Raw genomic sequence first — 17,750 nt, forward strand, 5'->3', positions numbered from 1 at the left:
GGCGGGGGAGGGGAGGGGTCATTCCTTTGCAATAAAGAGGCCTGTCTGGTCCCGGCTGTGCTTGTGGTGTTTTTCTGGTGGGAGGGGCTGCCTCGCGGGCTAATCCTGGGGGAGGGGGGAAGGCTGCCCCGCGAGGGACTGAGTCGCCCCGTGGGCTTCTGGGCCACCTGGGGATCGCCGCGCTTGAGAAGCGCAGCACACAGCAGGCGCTTAAGAAACGCGCTTTGCTCCGCATCGGGGATGGGGTTGGACAGCGGGGAGCTCCCGGGGGGCGCCTGCGCAGTTCGGGGCCTCTGTTCGCGCCCCCCCCACTCCTTCCCCCCGCGGGCAGCTCCGGCCCGGGCCTCCCCTGCCACTGCGCCTGCGTGGCCCTAGCAGGGCCCGCGGCAGCCGGTCCCGCGCCGCCGGCCGGGTAACAGTTGCCCCAGGCGACAGGACGCTCTGAGCCCCGGGCATTTGTTCTGAGTCCCGGCTTGGGGACAGCGGGACTCGCCATGGAGGGGCAGCCTCCGCCCGAGGAGGAGGAGGAGAGCGAGGAGAGCCAGCAGAGGCAGGCGAGGCGGGCCCGGCGGGCCAGTGTGGGTCGGACCGGGTCGGCCTCCGAGACCGCCGAGCCTGGCGATGTGTCCGCCCGCGCATCCCAAGCCAGCGTGGGGGCGCCGGCGTCCCAAACCAGCCTCAGGTGGTCCCTGCCCGCGGGGTCGATGTCCAGCCTGGGGCTGCGGATCGAAGACCTGGACGAGGAGAGCACGTCCCAGATGGACACCCTCAGCCTGACGGGCCGGGTCCCGAGCCACGGCAGCATGCCCGAAAACTTCCCCGGGGGCTTGGACGCTTCCCAGTACGGCTTCTTCCAGCCCATGGACTTCCACACCGCCATGTTCCAGCCCGAGCCCGTGCTGTCCTCCGGCAGCTTCCAGCCCGACGAGGAGGAGGAGCCTCACGGTCCCTACGCCCTGGACGACCCGCAGTACCGAGGCTCTCACCTGGACCCCGGCTTCGGCCCCTTTGACTACGAGCTGCCCGAGCCCGAGCCCCGGGAACTCATGATACAGAACGCCAAGGCCTACCTGCTGAAGACCAGCGTCAAGTGTGACCTTAGCCTGTGAGCTGTGGGCAGCCCCAGGCCGGGAGCCGCTGGGGCAGTGCGCCCCCCTCCCCTACCCAAGGGCAGGAAGGGCTGGGAGGGCTCTGAGCGCCCCCAACCCTGGGCTCCACCGGCCCTGGAGCGCCCGGGGGAGGCGGGGCAGAGCTCCCAGGCGGCCTGGGCCCTGGCACTTCTCCCACAAGCCCCAGCTTCTGCATCTAGAAAAGGATTGTTCTTGTCCCCAGAGCTGTAGAAACAAGGGGAAGGGATGGCCCTCGCCAGACACCAGAGGCCAAAACGATTCTTAGAGACCATTTTGTGGGAATAGGAGACCCTCTGGTTTTGCAGAGACAGAAACTGAGGCCCAGGACCCACCCCTTGTTGCACCAAGTTCAGGCCCTGATCTCAGCATCCCTGAGTCTCCACAATTCAGAATTCTGAAACTCACCTTTCTGCCCCTAAAACAGCTCCTGTCATTCCTCAGCATCTTGTTCTTCCCCGACCATGAACCTCCCCGTCCCAGCGGCTCTCCCTCTGCCCCCAAGCTACCACCCTGACCAGTCTCCCTCTTCTCCCCTCTTCTCTACTGTCAAACTCCTTGACATCCCCCTCCCCTTATTCTTTCCTCCTTTGCTTGTTTCCGATGAAGAGCTATGTCCTTGCTAAGGGTGGCCTTTCTCTCCCATACCCCACCCCTTGGAACCCCTCTCCCCATAGTCTTCAATTTGTCCCTGGGCCACAAACATAGCTAGGTTTAAAAAAACAAGACAAGGGGCAGCTGGGGGGCTCAGGGGAGAGAGCACCGGCCCTGAAGTCGGGAGGACCTGAGTTCAAATGTGATGCAAGACACTTACTAGCTGTGTGACCTTGGACAAGTCACTTAATCCCAATTGCCTCAGCAAAAAAAAAAAAAAAAAAAAAAAACCTTTTCCAGGATATGATCCTGCATTCTCCCTTGCAAAGTCCAAATCCCTGAAGAAAAGTTCTGTCTCCATTTTCTCTCCCCATTTTGTTTGCAACCTGGCTTCCAGATTACCACTTAATGGGGCTTCTGTCTTCAAGATGACCGAGCAGATCTCTCGATTGCCCCCTCTCCTCCCTTCTGAGATATCCTTCCACTTCCCTGCGCTTTTTACCAGATCCCCTCCCCCGCCAATGCTTCTTTTCCAGTTGTCTGAAGGTTCTGGCCTGCTCCTCGTGGAACATCACTCGGGGCCTGGTCAGTGACTCGGGTTCGGTTATCTCTCTAATTCCCACCCCCGCCTCTCTGCTGAGCTAGCCTCCCTCGTCCCTCTTTCCCTCATTTTGTTAGGGGCACCATCATCCGGTCACCACAATTCACGACCTCAGCACTGGCTCCCGCGCTCTCCCGTGCTCCCCCCAACCAGACGATGGCCGAATCTTACGAGCCGACGTCCGAGCTGGCTCGTCTACTCACGTGGCCACCTCTTGCCCAGACCCCTGTAACACCCCCCGCCGGGTTCTCAACTCCTGGCCTTTCCCTTCTGCAACATACACTCCATAAGGCTTCTAAAACCCACGTGTCACTCCCCTGCTCAAGAAGTCTCCATGGCTCCCTATTACTTCCAGGGGCAAATGCATCTGGTATTCAAGCCCTTTCTGATGTGGCTCTTGTCCAGCTTTCCAGTGACACACAAGTAATCTTTCTTGGTTCGTTCTACATTCAATTCGATTCAATAAGCATCTGCTTTTTGAGGTGGCAGCCAAAAAAGGGTGCTTTCCCATACTCGGCTCCTTGCTAACCCCCAAACACTTCAAGCCTTTGCCAGGGCTCCTCTGCCTCTCAGAACCCCAGGCCTCCCTCTGGGCTGCTTCAAGGTGACCTTAAACCCTCCCCCCTCAAGTCATCACGTGCTTCAGCCCCTCCCCAATAGAACCCCCCCCCCCAAGTCACTGGTTTCTCTATTGCATCTTAACACCAGCAGAAGCCTCATCCGCAGAAAGGGCGTCAGGAACACTTGGATTGGACTGGATTAGAAGATGCCCCCGCAGTGAGGGGGCGAGCCAGGGCTCCTGTCTTCCATCCCCCCCTTCCCTGGGAGAATTGTTCTTTCTGTTCTGTTCTGTTCTTTCCAATGCTTCCGGCGCAGTTCGGTATCAACACCTTCTGGGAGGTCAAAGGCCTTAGACTCAGATCCTGGCTTTGCTGCTGAGACTTGTGTGCCCTCAGCTCCCCTAGCCTCAGTTTCTCCATCTGTGACATGACGGGATGTGCTCTAAGATCCGTATGTCCTCATCATAGGCCCAGGAGGGAGGGGTTGTCAATCCTCCTTTCAGAGGGAGAAACTGAGGTCCAGATAGTGGGAGGGCTTGAATGCAGTCACACAGCATTAGGGAGGACACTGGGCAGCACTAGAACCCAGGACCCAGGACTCGGCCCTTCCCTTTGTCTTGGGAAGCCCCCAGTCTGGTCAGGAGAGCAGAATGACTCTTTGCTTCTCCTTTCTCTCTCTTCTCTTTCTCAGTCTCCGTCTGTCTGTCTCTCTGTCTCTGTCTCTGTCTCTGTCTCTCTCTGTTTCTCTGTCTCTGTCTTTCTCTCTCTCTCTATGTCTCTGTCTCTCTCCCTCTCTCTTTCTCTCTATCTCTGTCTCTCTCTCTCTCTCTCTCTCTCTTGTCTGTCTCTCTCTCTCTGTCTCTGTCTCTCTCTGTCTCTGTCTGTCTCTCTCTCTTTCTCTCTCTCTCTGTCTGTCTCTGTCTCTGTCTCTCTCTTTCTCTCTCTCTCTCTGTCTGTCTCTCTCTCTCTTTACCTTGAACAGGGAAAGCCTTTCTGGGGTGACTGAGCACTAAGGCACAGGGAGAGATTTTGTGAGGCTTCAACAAGCACAGAAGGGAGCAACAGGGTCAGGCTGGTGCGAGAAGGCAGTCTAGGTGTCCAGAATGGCCCGGGCAAAGGTTTGGAGGTGAGAAAGTGCCCAGCCTGGAAAAGACTGGCAGAAGCTGATTCTAGATATACAAGATGCGTGAGATGGACACGTGACACCCCGATCCTCAGTGACGGGGGCCCAGTTTCAAGCCTTGGTTCTGCTCTTACCTTCCTGCAGGACTTTGGGCAAATCCAGAGGTGGACGGGAAGTGGGGGAGGACTCGGCTCAGTATTTGAATCTGGGCTTGGTTGCTTCTACTCTGTGGTCTTGGGCCTGTCTCTTAGCAAGTCTGGACCTGAAATAAAAAGGTTGGATCTCTGAGATCCTTTCTGTCGCCGAGAGTCTCATCACTAGTCTTACGATTCCTGGATCCCGGCCTGATGGGATAGAGTCATGTAGGGACTTGGTGAGGGTGTGGAGGCTTCGAAGAGTAGGCTAAGGAGACCCCATGGGCCATGGACCTCCAGGAAGGGCCCCTGAGCAAGAGAGGGACACGATGAATTCTGCCTCACATGGTTGGGGGGGGGGGCAGACAAGCCGATCCCTAAAGCCCCTTTGCCTCCTGACCACCGCTCGCCTCCTCCCCCAGCCCGCTTTGTGGGGAGATGGGAGCCCGGCTAGTCGTTCTCAGATTCTCCGTCCTTGCAGGTACGAGCACCTGGTGAACTTGCTGACCAAGATCCTGAACGAACGGCCAGAGGACCCCTTGGCCATCTTGGAGTCCATGAACCGCACGGTCCAGGAGGAATGGTTCCACAAGAAGCTGGATACCCTGAGGGACGACCCCGAGATGCAGCCGACCTACGAGATGGCCGAGAAGCAGAAGGTCCTGTTCCTCCGTGGGGCGGGAGAGGGCGAGCAGGAGATGGAAGAGGAGTCCGTAAGTCCGCCGCCCCATCCCGAGCCCCTCGCGGGTACATGGGGTTGATGTTCTGGGGGACGGGGTGAGGGGGTATGAAGGGGACATTGGGAATAGGGCAGCTGAGACCACACGCACACACACACACACACACACACACACACACACACACACACTACTCATCTCTAGCCCAAAGTCCATCTCGTCCGAACTTTGCCGTTTCACATGGGAAACTGAGCCCGGGGAGGTCTGCCAGCAGCCCGTGATCATACAGGCCGTGAGAGCGAGACCAAAAGCCAGGCCCTGCTTCCAAATCCACCCTCCCAGTCTCTTAGACGAGCAGAAGGTGTTTCACACACTACCCGGCACACAGTTATTGTTTCCCTTTGTTCCCCAAGACAATCAGGGAAGCGGTGACATGCAGGGATGTCAGGGAGGGAGACTGTGCCAGGTCCCGGCTCCCTTTCCCAGAGCCATCTGGGTCCAGTGGCCAGAGATAGATCAGGAGGACTGAGAGGGGCCCGAGTGATGATCCCCAGCAGTCCCTCTGGCCCTGCCTCCCAGCTGAAGAGCGAAGGGGGAGACCTCTCAGATCCGGTTGGAGCTCGTGGTGTCACCGTTAGAAGCCTTCCCAGCTCTGACTTTCTTCCAGTCTTGACGTTCCATTTTAACATTCTTTATTATTATTATTATTATTATAGCTTTTTATTTACAAGTCGTATGCATGGAGAATTTTTCAGCATTGACAATTGCAAAACCTTCTGTTCCAATTTTTCCCCTCCTTCCCCCCACCCCCTCCCCCAGATGGCAAGTAGTCCCACACATGTTAAATATGTTAAAGTATAAATTAAATACCATATAAGTATACATGTCCAAACAGTTATTCTGCTGCACAAGAAGAATCGGACTCTGAGATAGTGGACAATTAGCCTTGAAGGAAATCCAAAATGCAGGCGGACAAAAATAGAGGGATTGGGAATTCTATGGAGTAGTTCATAGTCATCTCCCAGAGTTCTCTCGCTGGGTGTAGCTGCCATTTTAACATTCTAAAACCAAAGAGCCACCATTTACGTCATAAGAGAGAGTAGAAAAAGTGGTTTTTTCCCTTTTTGAACCACTTTATTTATTTTTTCATTTGTTTTGCTGAGGCAGTTGGGGTTAAGTGACTTGCCCAGGGTCACACAGCTAGGAAGTGTTAAGTATCTGAGGTCACATTTGAACTCAGGTCCTCCTGACTTCAAGGCTGGTACTCTAACCACTGTGCCACCTAGCCGTGATGCACTTCATTTTTTTTAATTAGTCATGGGAATTTATTATATAGGAGAATCTCAGATATATATCCTTTGTTTCATAGCATTAACAATTCATAATAATCAAAAATATTTTTGAAATGAGTCAAAAGAAAAGAATAATTAGATATAAGTTTAGATACAGAATTGTGATTTGTATTTAAGCAAAGCAACCCAAAAAAAGCTATTCTTCTATATTCACAACTAGTAGATATAGTATTTTCTGTGTAAAAACAGCAGCAATTGAAATCTGTCAAATCAAGTACCTTACAATAAAAAAGAGGAATATGAGAAATTATATTTCAGGCAGATACCATGTCTGGTTGTAAACCTATTTTAAAATCCTCCCTCTTTCCCTGTATATATGTGTGTATAGATAGATAGATAAAGATATAGATATATTTGTAACATGTATATATTTTATTACCATTATATTTCTGCTGTTTTAACATAATATACTGAATAGTTACCTGCATTTATTTGGTGAACCACTTCATTTTTTAAAATATATTTTTTCCAATTAACATATAAAAACAATTTTTTAACATTAATTTTTAAAATTTTTGAGTTCCTGGGGGCAGCTAGATGGCGCTGTACATTTACTAGCTGTGTGACTCTGGGCAAGTTTCAACCCCAATTGCCTGGTGGAAAAAAATAGATAGATAAATAAAATGTTGAGTTCCAAATTTCCTCCTTTTCTCTCTCCCCTTCCCTGAGATGGTAAGAAATTTTATATATATTATACATTTTAGTCAGGCAAAACATATTTCCATATTGTGAAAGAAGACAGAGACCAAATAATAATAATAATAATAAAGTGAAAAAAAGTATGCTTTGATTCACATTCGTACTCCCCCAATTCTTTCCCTGAAGATAGCATTTTTCTGGTTTTTTGGGTGGTTTTTTTGGATAGCATTTTTCATTACGAGTCCTTCGGAATTGTCTTATATCATTGTATTGCTCAGAAGTGCTAAGTCACTCATAGTTGATCATTATATAATATTGCTGTTATTGTATATAATCCTCTTCTGATTCTGCTCGCTTTACTTTGTATCAGTTCATGGTAAGTCTTCCCAAGTGTTTTTGAGACCATCTCGCTCGTCATCTCTTATAGCACAATAGTATTCCATTACTATCATATGTCCAACTTGCCAAGCCGTTCCCCAATTGCTGGACATGCTCTCAATGTTCAATTCTTTGCCATCACAAAAAGAGCTGCTGGCAATACTTTTGTACAAATAAAAAAATCTCTTTGGGATACAGACCTAAGAGTAGTATTGCTGAGTCAAATGGTAGGCAGTTTGCTAGCCCTTCGGGCATAATTCCAAGTTGCTCTCCAAAATGATTGGATCAGTTCCCAACTCTGTAAACACTGCATTAGTGTCCCAATTCTCCCACATCTTCAACATTTATCGTTTTCCTTTTTTGTCATCTTAGTCAATCTGATAGGTGTGAGATGGTACCTCAGAATTGTTTTAATTTACATTTCTCTAATCGATAGTGATTTAGAACTTATTTTCACATGGCTGTAGATAGCTTTGATTTCTTAGAATGAATTCCCTGTTCATGTCCTTTGACCATTTATCGGTTGGGGAATGTCTTGTATTTGCCTAAATACATTGATTTTGTTCATGCAAACTTCTGAATTTAACAATCAGATTATTCATTTACATCTAGTAATGTTCTCTATCTCTTATTTGGTCATAAATTCTTTCCTTCTCCATAGATCTGATGAATCAGCTATTCCAGGTTTTCTTAATTTATTTATATCTATGTCACCTTTTTTGTCGAAATCATGTACTCATATTAACCTTATCTTGATATATAGTAAAAGATATTGATCTATACCTACTTTCTGCTATAGTTTTCCAGTTCTCCCAGCAGCTTTTGTCAAATAGTGAGTTCTTATCCCAAAGGTTTGGATCCTTGGGTTTGTCAAATATTAAATACTACTACTATTTCTTCTGGCTACATAAAATAATTTTTTGGTAGATTTGATTGGGTATGGCATTGATTAAATAAATTATTTTAGGTGAATTATCATTTTTATTATATTGACTTGGCCTACCTATGAGCAATTGATATTTTTAGATCTGACTTTATTTGTATGAAAAGTGTTTAGAATTTTGTTCATAATGTTCCTGGATTTGTCTTAGCAGGTAGACTCCCAGGTATTTATTGGTAGCACATAGATATGCTGATAAACATTCATTTCACTTAGGTTGTCAGATTTATTGGCATATATATGTATGTACATAAAATTGTTTTTTCTAATAATTGTTTTAGTTTCCTCTTCATTAGTGGTGAATTAATATTTGTCATTTTTGATGCTGATGTGGATTTATTATATATCCTTCAGCTTTCTTAAAGTCAATTATTTCAACTATTTTTTGATTGATTCTCTAGGATTCTCTAAATATATGCCATCAAATCATCTGCAGAATGAAAGTTTTGTTTCCTTGTGGCCTATTCTAATTGTTTCTGTTTCTTTTTTTTCTTCTTACTGCCATGTAGATAACATTTCTAGTACAGTATTAAATAATAGTGGTGATATTGGACATGCTTGCTTTATCCCTGATCTTATTGGGAAGGCTTCTGGATTATCTCTATTACATATAACTTTTACTGATTGTTTTAGGTGGATACTATTTATCATTTTTAAGGAAAACTCCATTTATTCCTATGCTTTCTAGTGTTTTTCATAAGAATGGGTGTTATGTTAAAAGCTTTTTGTATATCTAATCATTTGATTTCTATTGCCTTTGCTATTGATATAATCATTTATGCTGATAATTTTCCTAATATTGAGCCAGTCCTGAATTCTTGGTATAAATTCCCTCTGATCACGTTGTATGATTCTTGTGATATATTACTGTAAATCTTGCTAGCATTTTACTTAAAATTTTTGCAACAATATACTTTAGGGGGGCAGCTAGATAGTGCAGTGAATGGAGTGCTGACCCTGAAGTCAGGAGGATCTGGGTTCAAATCTGGCCTCAAATCTGGCCTCAAACACTTAATACTTTCAAAGCTGTGTGACCCTGGGGAAGTCATTTAAATATATATATATACACATACATTTTAGGGAAATTAGCCTATAGTTTTCTTTCTCTGTTTTGGTTTTTCCAGGATTGAGTATCAATACTATATTTGAGTTGTAAAAGAAATTTGGTAAGACTCTGCTAATTTTTCCTATATGGTATTGAAATTAATTATTCTTAAATGTTTGTTAGAATTCACCTTGAATTCATCTATCCTTGGGAATTTTTTTTTAGGGGATTCATTAATGACTTAATTTTGTTTCCTAAGATGAGGTTCTTTAAATACTCTATTTCCTCTTCTGTTAATCTGGACAGTTAATATTATATTCATCCATTTCACTTAAGATTATTAGATTTATTGGCATATTCATTACATGTATATATAAAATTGGGCAAAATAGCTCCTAATAATTGTGTTAGTTTCCTAGTTTCCTTTTCATTAGTGGTGAATTGATGTTTTTCATTTTTGATGCTGATAATTTGGTTTTCTTTCTTTAAAAAAATCAGATTAACCCATGGTTTGTCTAATTATTGATTTTTTTTTTGTAAAATTAGCTTCTGGTTTTATTTATTAGGTCAATTGTTTTCTTATTTTCAATTTTATCAATCTCTCCTTTGATTTTCAGAATTTGCAATTTGGTATTTAATTGAGAATTTTAAATTTATTCTTTTTCTAGTTTTTTGTTGTTGTTGCACACCTAATTAATGTACTTTTTTGTCTTTTTAATTGATGTATTTAGAGATATAATTTTTCCCCTAAATATTGTTTTGATTGTATCCCATAAATTTAGTATGTTGTCTCTTTCTTTAATAGTATTTTATTTCCCCCCAAATTGACTGTATACAAAGACAATTTTTAAGCTTTTTTTTTTCTTTTGGTTAAGGCAATTGGGATTAAATGACTTTGCCCAAGATCCCACAACTAGGAAGTGTTAACTGTCTGAGGTCAATTTTGAACTAAGCTCCTCCTGATTTCAGGGCTGGTGCTCCATCCATTGTGCTACCTAGCTACCCCTAAGATTCTTTTTTTTCCCTGAAGCAATTGGGGTTAAATGACTTGCCCAGGATCACACAGGTAGGAAGTGTTAAGTGTCTGAGACCAGATTTGAACTCAGGTCTTCCTGACTTCAGAGCTGGTGCTCTATCCACTGCACCACCTAGCTGCCCCTAAGATTCATTTTTAAAAAATTGTTGAGTTCCAGATTTTCTTCCTCTCTCACTTTCCCTCCTGGGAAGGTGTAAGCAATTTACAAAAGGGTTAAAATCTTCTCCCTACTTTCTCTCCGCTGTAACATATTTTTAATACCTCTTCATGAGAGATATTTTACCGCATTCTACTCTCCCTTTCCCTCTTCTCCCATTGCAGTCTTCTTTCTCACCCTTTATTTTTTTACTGTCATCTTATCAAAGTCAACTTCTATCTACATCCTCTATGTTTATATACTCTTGGTATGTCGTCTTATTGTTGTCATTCTCTTGGATGAAATCATTGTTTCTATGATTTCTTGCTTGATCCATTCATTCTTTAGAATTAGATTATTTAATTTCTAATTGGTTTTTAATTCATCTTTCCCTGACCCTTTATTGAATGTAATTTTTATTGCATCATGATCTGAGAATGAAACACCATATCTGCCTTATTGCATTTGACTGTGAGGTTTTTATGCCCTAATCTTAATACATGGCCAATTTTTGTGTAGGCACCATGTACTACTGAGAAAAAAAGATATATTTCTTTCTATCCCTTACTTCCCCCAGAGATCTATCGTATCTAAATTTTCTGATTCTATTAACTCCCCTAGTTTGTTTCTTGTTTATTTTGTGGTTAGGTTTATCTGATTCTGAGAGGGAGAGGTTGAGGTCCCCCATAGAATAGTTTTGCTGTCTATTTCTTCCTGTAACTAACTTAATTTCTCTTAAGAATTTGTATGCTATACCATGTGGTGCATATATGTTTAGTATTGATATTACTTTTCTATGGTACCCTTTAACAAGATGTACTTTCCTTTCTTAATCTCTTTTAATTAGATTTATTTTCACTTTTGTTTTATCTGAGATCAAAATTGCTTACCCCTGCTTTTTTTTTTTTTTTTTTTTTTGGCTTTGGCTTTGGCTTTGGCTTTAGCTGGAACATAACAGATTCTGCTCCAGTCTTTTATCCTTACTCTGTATTTATCTCTATTTCAGATGTATTTCTTATAAACAATATATTGAAGGATTCTGGTTTTTAGTCCACTGCTATTCACTTCTGTTTTATAAGAGAATCATTCCATTTACAATTATGACTACCTGCTGTGTATTTCCCTCCATTCCCAGTATATATTTGTTTTCTTTCTGCTCTGTCCCTCCTTAGCAGCATTTTGTTTCTGACATACCCCACCCTCAACCTGTCTTCCCTTCTATTACCTCTCCTCTTTAATCTTAGCCTTTTCTCCTAGTGTTTCTGCCCCTCCCTTCTGTCCAGCCCCCATGCTTTTCTTTCTCCTTTATCCTTCTACCTCTTTATAGGGCAAGATAAATTTCTATACCCAACAGAGTATATTATTCCCTCTTTGAGCCAAAACTGATAAGATTAAGTCTCAGACAATGCTCATCTCCCTAGATTCTTTCCCTCTATTGTAATAGGTATTTTGTGCCTCTTTGTGGGATCTCATTTATCCTATTTTACTCCCCTTTATCCTTCTCTCAGTACAATCCTTTTCCCATTCTTTACTATCATTTTATTCGATATCATCTTATCAGAGTCAATTCACACTCCTACCTTCTTTCCATGTGGTGCCCCCTCTAACTGCCCCAATAAAAGAATACAGTTCTCAATGATTTACAAGTATCATTTTCCCATTTAGGGATGTAAACAGTTTAATCTTTAAATTTTTTTTTCCTGTTTACATTTCTATACTTCTCTTGAGTTCTCTGTTTGAAGATCAATTTTTCTGTTTAGTTCTGGGTTTTTCAACAGAAAGGATTGAAAGTTCCTTACTTTATTACAGATCCATGTCTTCTCCTGAGCGATAATGCTCAGTCTCTCAGAATAGTTGGTTCTTAGTTGTAATCCTAAATCCTTTGCCTTCTAACATATGGCATCCCAGGCCCTGTGATCTTTTATTGTAAAAGCTGCCAGATCCTGAGTAATCCTGACTTGGCTCCTTGGTATTTAATTTGTTTTGTTTTTTTCCTGGTAGCCCGCAGTATTTTTTCCTTGAGATTATAATTTTGAAGTTTTGCAATGTTTCTTGGGGTTTTCCTTGTGGAATCTCTTTCTGGAGGTGATCAATCGATTCAATTACTATTTTGTTCTCTGTTTTCCTTGATAATCTCTTAAAGAATGCTATCCAGGCTCTTTTTTTTTTATTGTGGCCTTCAGGTAGACCAATAATTCTTAAATAGTCTCTCCTAGATCTATTTCTAGGTCAATTGTTTTTCCAATAAAGTATTTGACATTTTCTTCCATTTTTTTTATCCTTTATATTTGTTTGACTGATTCTTGATGTCTTATAGAATCATTAGCTTCCATTTGCCCAATTCTAACATTTTTAACATATGATTTTCTTTAGTTAGTTTTTGTATCTCTTTTTTCCATTTGAGTAATTCTGCTTTTCAAGGTGTTGTTTTCTTCAGTGGATTTTTTTGTTTGTTTGTTTTGCTGAGGCAATTGGAATTAAGTGATTTACCCAGGTTAAGTATCTGAGGTCAAATTTGAACTCAGGTCCTCCTGACTTTAGAACTGGTGCTCTATTCACTGTGTCACCTAGCTGCCCTGGCCAATGTGTTTTTTAAGGAATTGATTTCTTCAGAGGGTTTGGGCTTTTTTTTTTTTTTTTTTTTTTTTTTTGCATTTGACCAATTGTATTTTTCAGGAATCATTTTCCTCTTCCAAACTGATGACTCTCATGTATAAGAGATTTGCCACGTGGGCATTTTGGTGTTTTGGACTTCCCTGTCACCATAGTAGCTTTCTATGGTTACAGTTCTTTTCTGCTTCTTACTTATTTTTTTCCCCATTTTTTAAATTTAAGGTCAAGCTCTGCTCCTGGGATCTAGAGGATGCTATCCCAAGTTTCTTGTGCAGCTCTGAGCCTTGGCTTTGAGCCGAGGGGTCCTTTGTTTTTGGTGTCTTGCCCTCAGCAGAGGGTATCCCTACCTGTTCTCTCCAGGCAAACGACCTGGTTTCCCAGGCTGGCAGTTTGCCTTCTGAGCTGGGACTGAGGCTACCCCACTGTTCTGCTCTGCCACTCAGCCAGGACCAAGTGCTCAGGTTCCAATCTGCTGGGATTAGGATTGTCTAGTGTTGCCATTGGAGCTGGGATGAACACTGCTTTCACCCAAATGAAATGTGACCTTTCTTGAAGTCCTTCTAATCTGTCTTGAACTAGAGAGTGGTTTTATTCTGTCAGACTCTGTTCAAAAGCTTGATTTCATATGGTTTTCAGGGGGAAACTAGGAAATCTGGAGCAGCTTCCTAACTGCACTCTGCTATCTTTTTTTTTCTGACATTCTAAGTTGTCTTGGACTGGAAAACTTTTACCCCATTCTCTTGGTCCTGCTCCCCCTCTCCTTCCCCCCGAATTTGTTTTAAGGCTTGATTTTAAGGCTGTTTGGAAGCAAATTTGGGCGAATTCAAGTTAGTCCCTGTATCCACCAGGTTAGTTTCTGCCTTCACCAGCTAGAAGACTTTTTGGAAAAAGGTAGAGATTGAGTGACCAGTAGAAATTAGATAGGCTGAGGAGGGAAGGAATGACATTCCAAGCAGGATGTATTATGGGAGTAAAGATGGAAGGTGATAAGTCAGGTGTCCTTGGCCAGAGAGAGTCAAGAATATTTCTGGAGCTAGGGGAACATAGTGAAGAGTGTCAGATAAATGTGGAGGGCCTTTGATACTTGAAGAGAAGTTTGACTTGCTGTGGGAGGAAAAGTGGAAGAAATGGTGGTTTCTAAACAGGGAAGGATCTAACTAAGAGACAAACTCTATGTATGAAACTCTAATAAGATAAACCGAATAAAGGCAAAGCAAAGTGCCACCGAAATTCAAAAGGCAAGTACACAAGTTACTCGAGATCCCGGACAGGAGCTGCCTGTTAGCTTTCTTTGAATCCTCACCATTCAGCTCAATGCCTGGCGCACAGAAAGTACTTCATAGTGCTTGTTGAGAACAAATTCTGGTAGAAAATATTGTGAAGACGCTTGGAGGAGGATTTTAATTGACTATATACTCAACTTGAGTAAACCGTATAATAGGGCATCTGCAGATTCTAACATGATCTAAATTCTGATTCTCACTGGAAGTGTGATGGATGAATGAAACATTTGTTAAGCGCTTTCTCTGTGTCCTGTACTATGCTAAGACTGGAAGGACAAATAGAAAAGCAAGGCACTCTCAAGGGGTTCATACTCTAAACCGAGGAGACAACACACACACAATAGGATTCAGCTCCAGAGGAAATTGGAAGGGGCTCAAATTTAGAGTCCTAGAAGTCAACAAGATACAACATCAGGTCAAAAGGCAGAACCCAAGAGTCTGAAGAGTATATCAGCAGGGCCAATGGTAAGGAAGGCCTGGAGTTGATCCAAGTAGAGTAAGCCACTATGTCTGAACTTCCGAAATAGTGGGAGAGTGTGGTACCCAGTGGAGACAGCAGCCCACTACGCTGGGAAACAGAGAAGGGGGCTGGAGCATTCCCAGGGAGAAGGCACTGTTTTCTCCTCCAACAGGTCTGTGCCCGGCTAGGAGTAGATTGTCAGGAAGACTGAGGAACAAAAGTATACTCTTCATTATCAGTCTTGGTCTGACTCCATCTGAAGCTCTGGATTCAGTCCAGATTTGAAGAAGCGTATTGACAAGGTGGAGCAGGTCCTGAGAATGATAAATGCATGAGGAAGGACTAGAAACTTCCATTTGGACTATGGATATTTAGCCAAGAAAAAGGTTTTTTTAGGATATGAGGACTACTTTTAAGTATGTGAGGTTCTATCACGTGGAAGAGGGATTTGACCAGCTCTCGGAGCTTGTTATTCCATCATCCACTCCTCAAGACCCTGAGGCCCATACAGGGCATGTCAATACTAGCCATTGGGGTTTCATGGCAAAGAAACTGGAGCATTTGTCATTTCCTTCTCCAGTGGATTAAGTAAAAGGAAATTAAGTGGTTGGTACAGGATCACACAACTAGTAAATGTATGAGGATGGCAGACTCGGGGCTTTATCACTCCAGGCCCTGGGTTCTATCCATTAAGCCACCTAGCTACCTCCAGGTTCTAGGAGTACTGGGTGGAAATTTCAGAGAAAACAATTTCATTTTCATGTGGGAATAGATTTCTTTTCTTTCTTTCTTTCTTTTTTTTTTTTTTTTTTTGGTGAAGCAATTGGGGTCAAGTGACTTGCCCAGGGTCAAACAGCTAGAAAGTGTTAAGCATCTGAGGCCAGATTTTAACTAGGTCCTCCTGACTTCAGGGCTGGTGTTCTATCCATTGCACCAACTAGCTGCTCCTAAGAATAGATTTCTTAACAGTAAAAGTTTAAAAAAAAAAAAAAAGATAAGCTGAGGAATAGGATTGGAAGATTTCTGTCAAGGTTTTTAATCCTGTAGGACAGAGCTTCTCAAAATGGAGTTCAAGTAGCCTTAGGGGTCCCCAAGATCCTTTCAAAAGGATCAGAACTATTTTCCTATTAATACAAGATTTTTCATTTCTAAAACAGTAAATGTTGATAGATATAACCCACATAAAAATCTCTTGGCTGGGGGGGGGGGTGGTCCTTAATAATTTTTGAGTGAGAAGGGATCCAAAAATGCAAAAGTTTGAGAAATGTTGCTACTGAAATTAGATAAATTCAATTCAATTTTTAAAAATTGGTTTAATCATGAACAAAATTTTACACACACACACACACACACACACGTATTTCTGTATGCCTGAAGTACACCAAAAGAGGCTTGTAGATGAAACAATTTCTTGCTGCTTGCTTTTACTAAGTAATCAGTTCCTCACCTTACTTCCCAAGCTGCCCTGCTCGTCTTGACTTCCTCCTGAATGTACCTCTGCTTTCTTCTGTGCATTGAAAAAGCTGGTTCAGAGGCCCTCTTGTATTTTTAGCATCAGTCTTGTTGATCCACCCACCCCACCCCTTCCTCAACGAAATGCTGAGAAAATTAAAAGAAACTAACCCTTGTGACATAGAGTCAAGCAGAAAGAAATCACTAAAATGCCCGTCTCTCTTTGCCCCTGGAGGCCACTGTGGGGCAGCAGGCAGGCGCCAGCTTCGTCCCTGGTCCTCTGGAGGCCCAGCTGGTCAGCACCAACTTTAGAGCTCCAGGGCCACCCACACACTTGTTTACATATTGTTGTCTTTGTAGAAATTATTCCATCTGGTTTTGCTACCCAGACGTTCTTTCGGTTCATACTTCCCAACATTCTCTGAAGTCATTTCTTGTTATTTCTCGTGGCTCAGGAACATCATGTGACACTTATTCACAACAATCATCTAAAGTTCTTAGCTTGAGGGCTCCCACTCCCCTTTCACTATCTAAGACTTTGTCTCACCAGTGACCATTCCCTCCCTGGTAGGAGAAGGGAGCCTGACATCTGAGCTCCTTTCTATCTCTGAGAGATTGTGAACTGGGGATTCAGCTGAGATCATCTCTATTCCATGTTCTAAGGCCCCTTCCAGCCTTGGCATTCCCTGTTCTAAAGGGTCTCCCTCCAGCTTCCTCACTACAATCCCTTCTACCTGAAGGTTCTGTGTCCTGAGGCCCTTCTAGCCCATATATTACTTCCAGTCCAGACATGCTCTGTTCTAAGTCTTCTCTCAGCTCTTGACATTCCCTATTCTAAGGCCCCTCCCAACCCAGACATTCCCTGTTCTAAGGCCCCTCTGAGATCTGACCTCTCCTGTTCTAAGGCTCCTCTCAGCTCTGACATTCTCTGTTCTAGAGTTCCTTTGAGTACAGATATTCTCTGTTGTAAGGCCCCTCTGAGTTCTGATATCCCTTGTTCTAAGGCCCCTTCAGCCCAAACATCCCCTGTTCTAAGGCCTCTCCCAGCCCTGACATCCTCTGTTCTAACCCCCTCCAGCTCTGACATCCCCTGTTCTAAGCCCCCTCCCAGCCCTGACATCCTCTGTTCTAAGCTCCTCCCAGCCCAGACATCCCCTGTTCTAAGGTTCCGCCCAGATATCCCCTGTTCTAAGGCCCCTCCAGCTTTGATACCCCCTGTTCTAAGGCCTCTCCCAGCCCTGACATTCCCTGCTCTAAAGGATCTCCCTCCATCCACGTTCTACCCTCCCTTCTAGCTGAAGGTTCTGGGTCCCCAGGCCCTTTGGGTCCGTCCCCACGGCCCTGCTCTGTTCCTTCTCCACACGATGAGCCCAGTGTGGATATTGTCCACAGGCGCCTTCCAAGCATTTACTAAAAGCCTCCTTTGTGCTGGGCCCTGGGGAGCTGGAGGCTGGGAGGGGGAGAGGGGAAGCAGGCGTGGGTGGATGGGGGAAGGCAGGAGCAAACGGGCGAGCCTCCCCAGTAAACGGGTGGGAGGGCCGGGCCTAGGCCCAGGCCTCGGGGAGCTGAGCCCAAGGCGCCCCTCACCCCTTCCCCTCTC

At 44.2% G+C, this 17,750-nt stretch overlaps 1 protein-coding gene across 1 annotated transcript in view; it reads left to right on the top strand.

Moving 5' to 3' along the window:
• The first annotated feature begins 3 nt into the window (after positions 1-3).
• The window catches only part of RSPH6A (radial spoke head 6 homolog A), a 54,431-nt gene continuing 36,684 nt past the window's right edge, over positions 4-17,750 (top strand). The window contains exons 1-2 of the mRNA XM_051989352.1: positions 4-1,105; positions 4,621-4,852. Of these exons, the coding sequence (XP_051845312.1) occupies positions 495-1,105; positions 4,621-4,852 (843 nt within the window). The 5' untranslated portion in view covers positions 4-494. The remainder of the gene's footprint in view (positions 1,106-4,620; positions 4,853-17,750) is intronic.

This window comes from Antechinus flavipes, chromosome 3 (genome assembly GCF_016432865.1).
Source record: "Antechinus flavipes isolate AdamAnt ecotype Samford, QLD, Australia chromosome 3, AdamAnt_v2, whole genome shotgun sequence".
Taxonomy (NCBI): domain Eukaryota; kingdom Metazoa; phylum Chordata; class Mammalia; order Dasyuromorphia; family Dasyuridae; genus Antechinus; species Antechinus flavipes.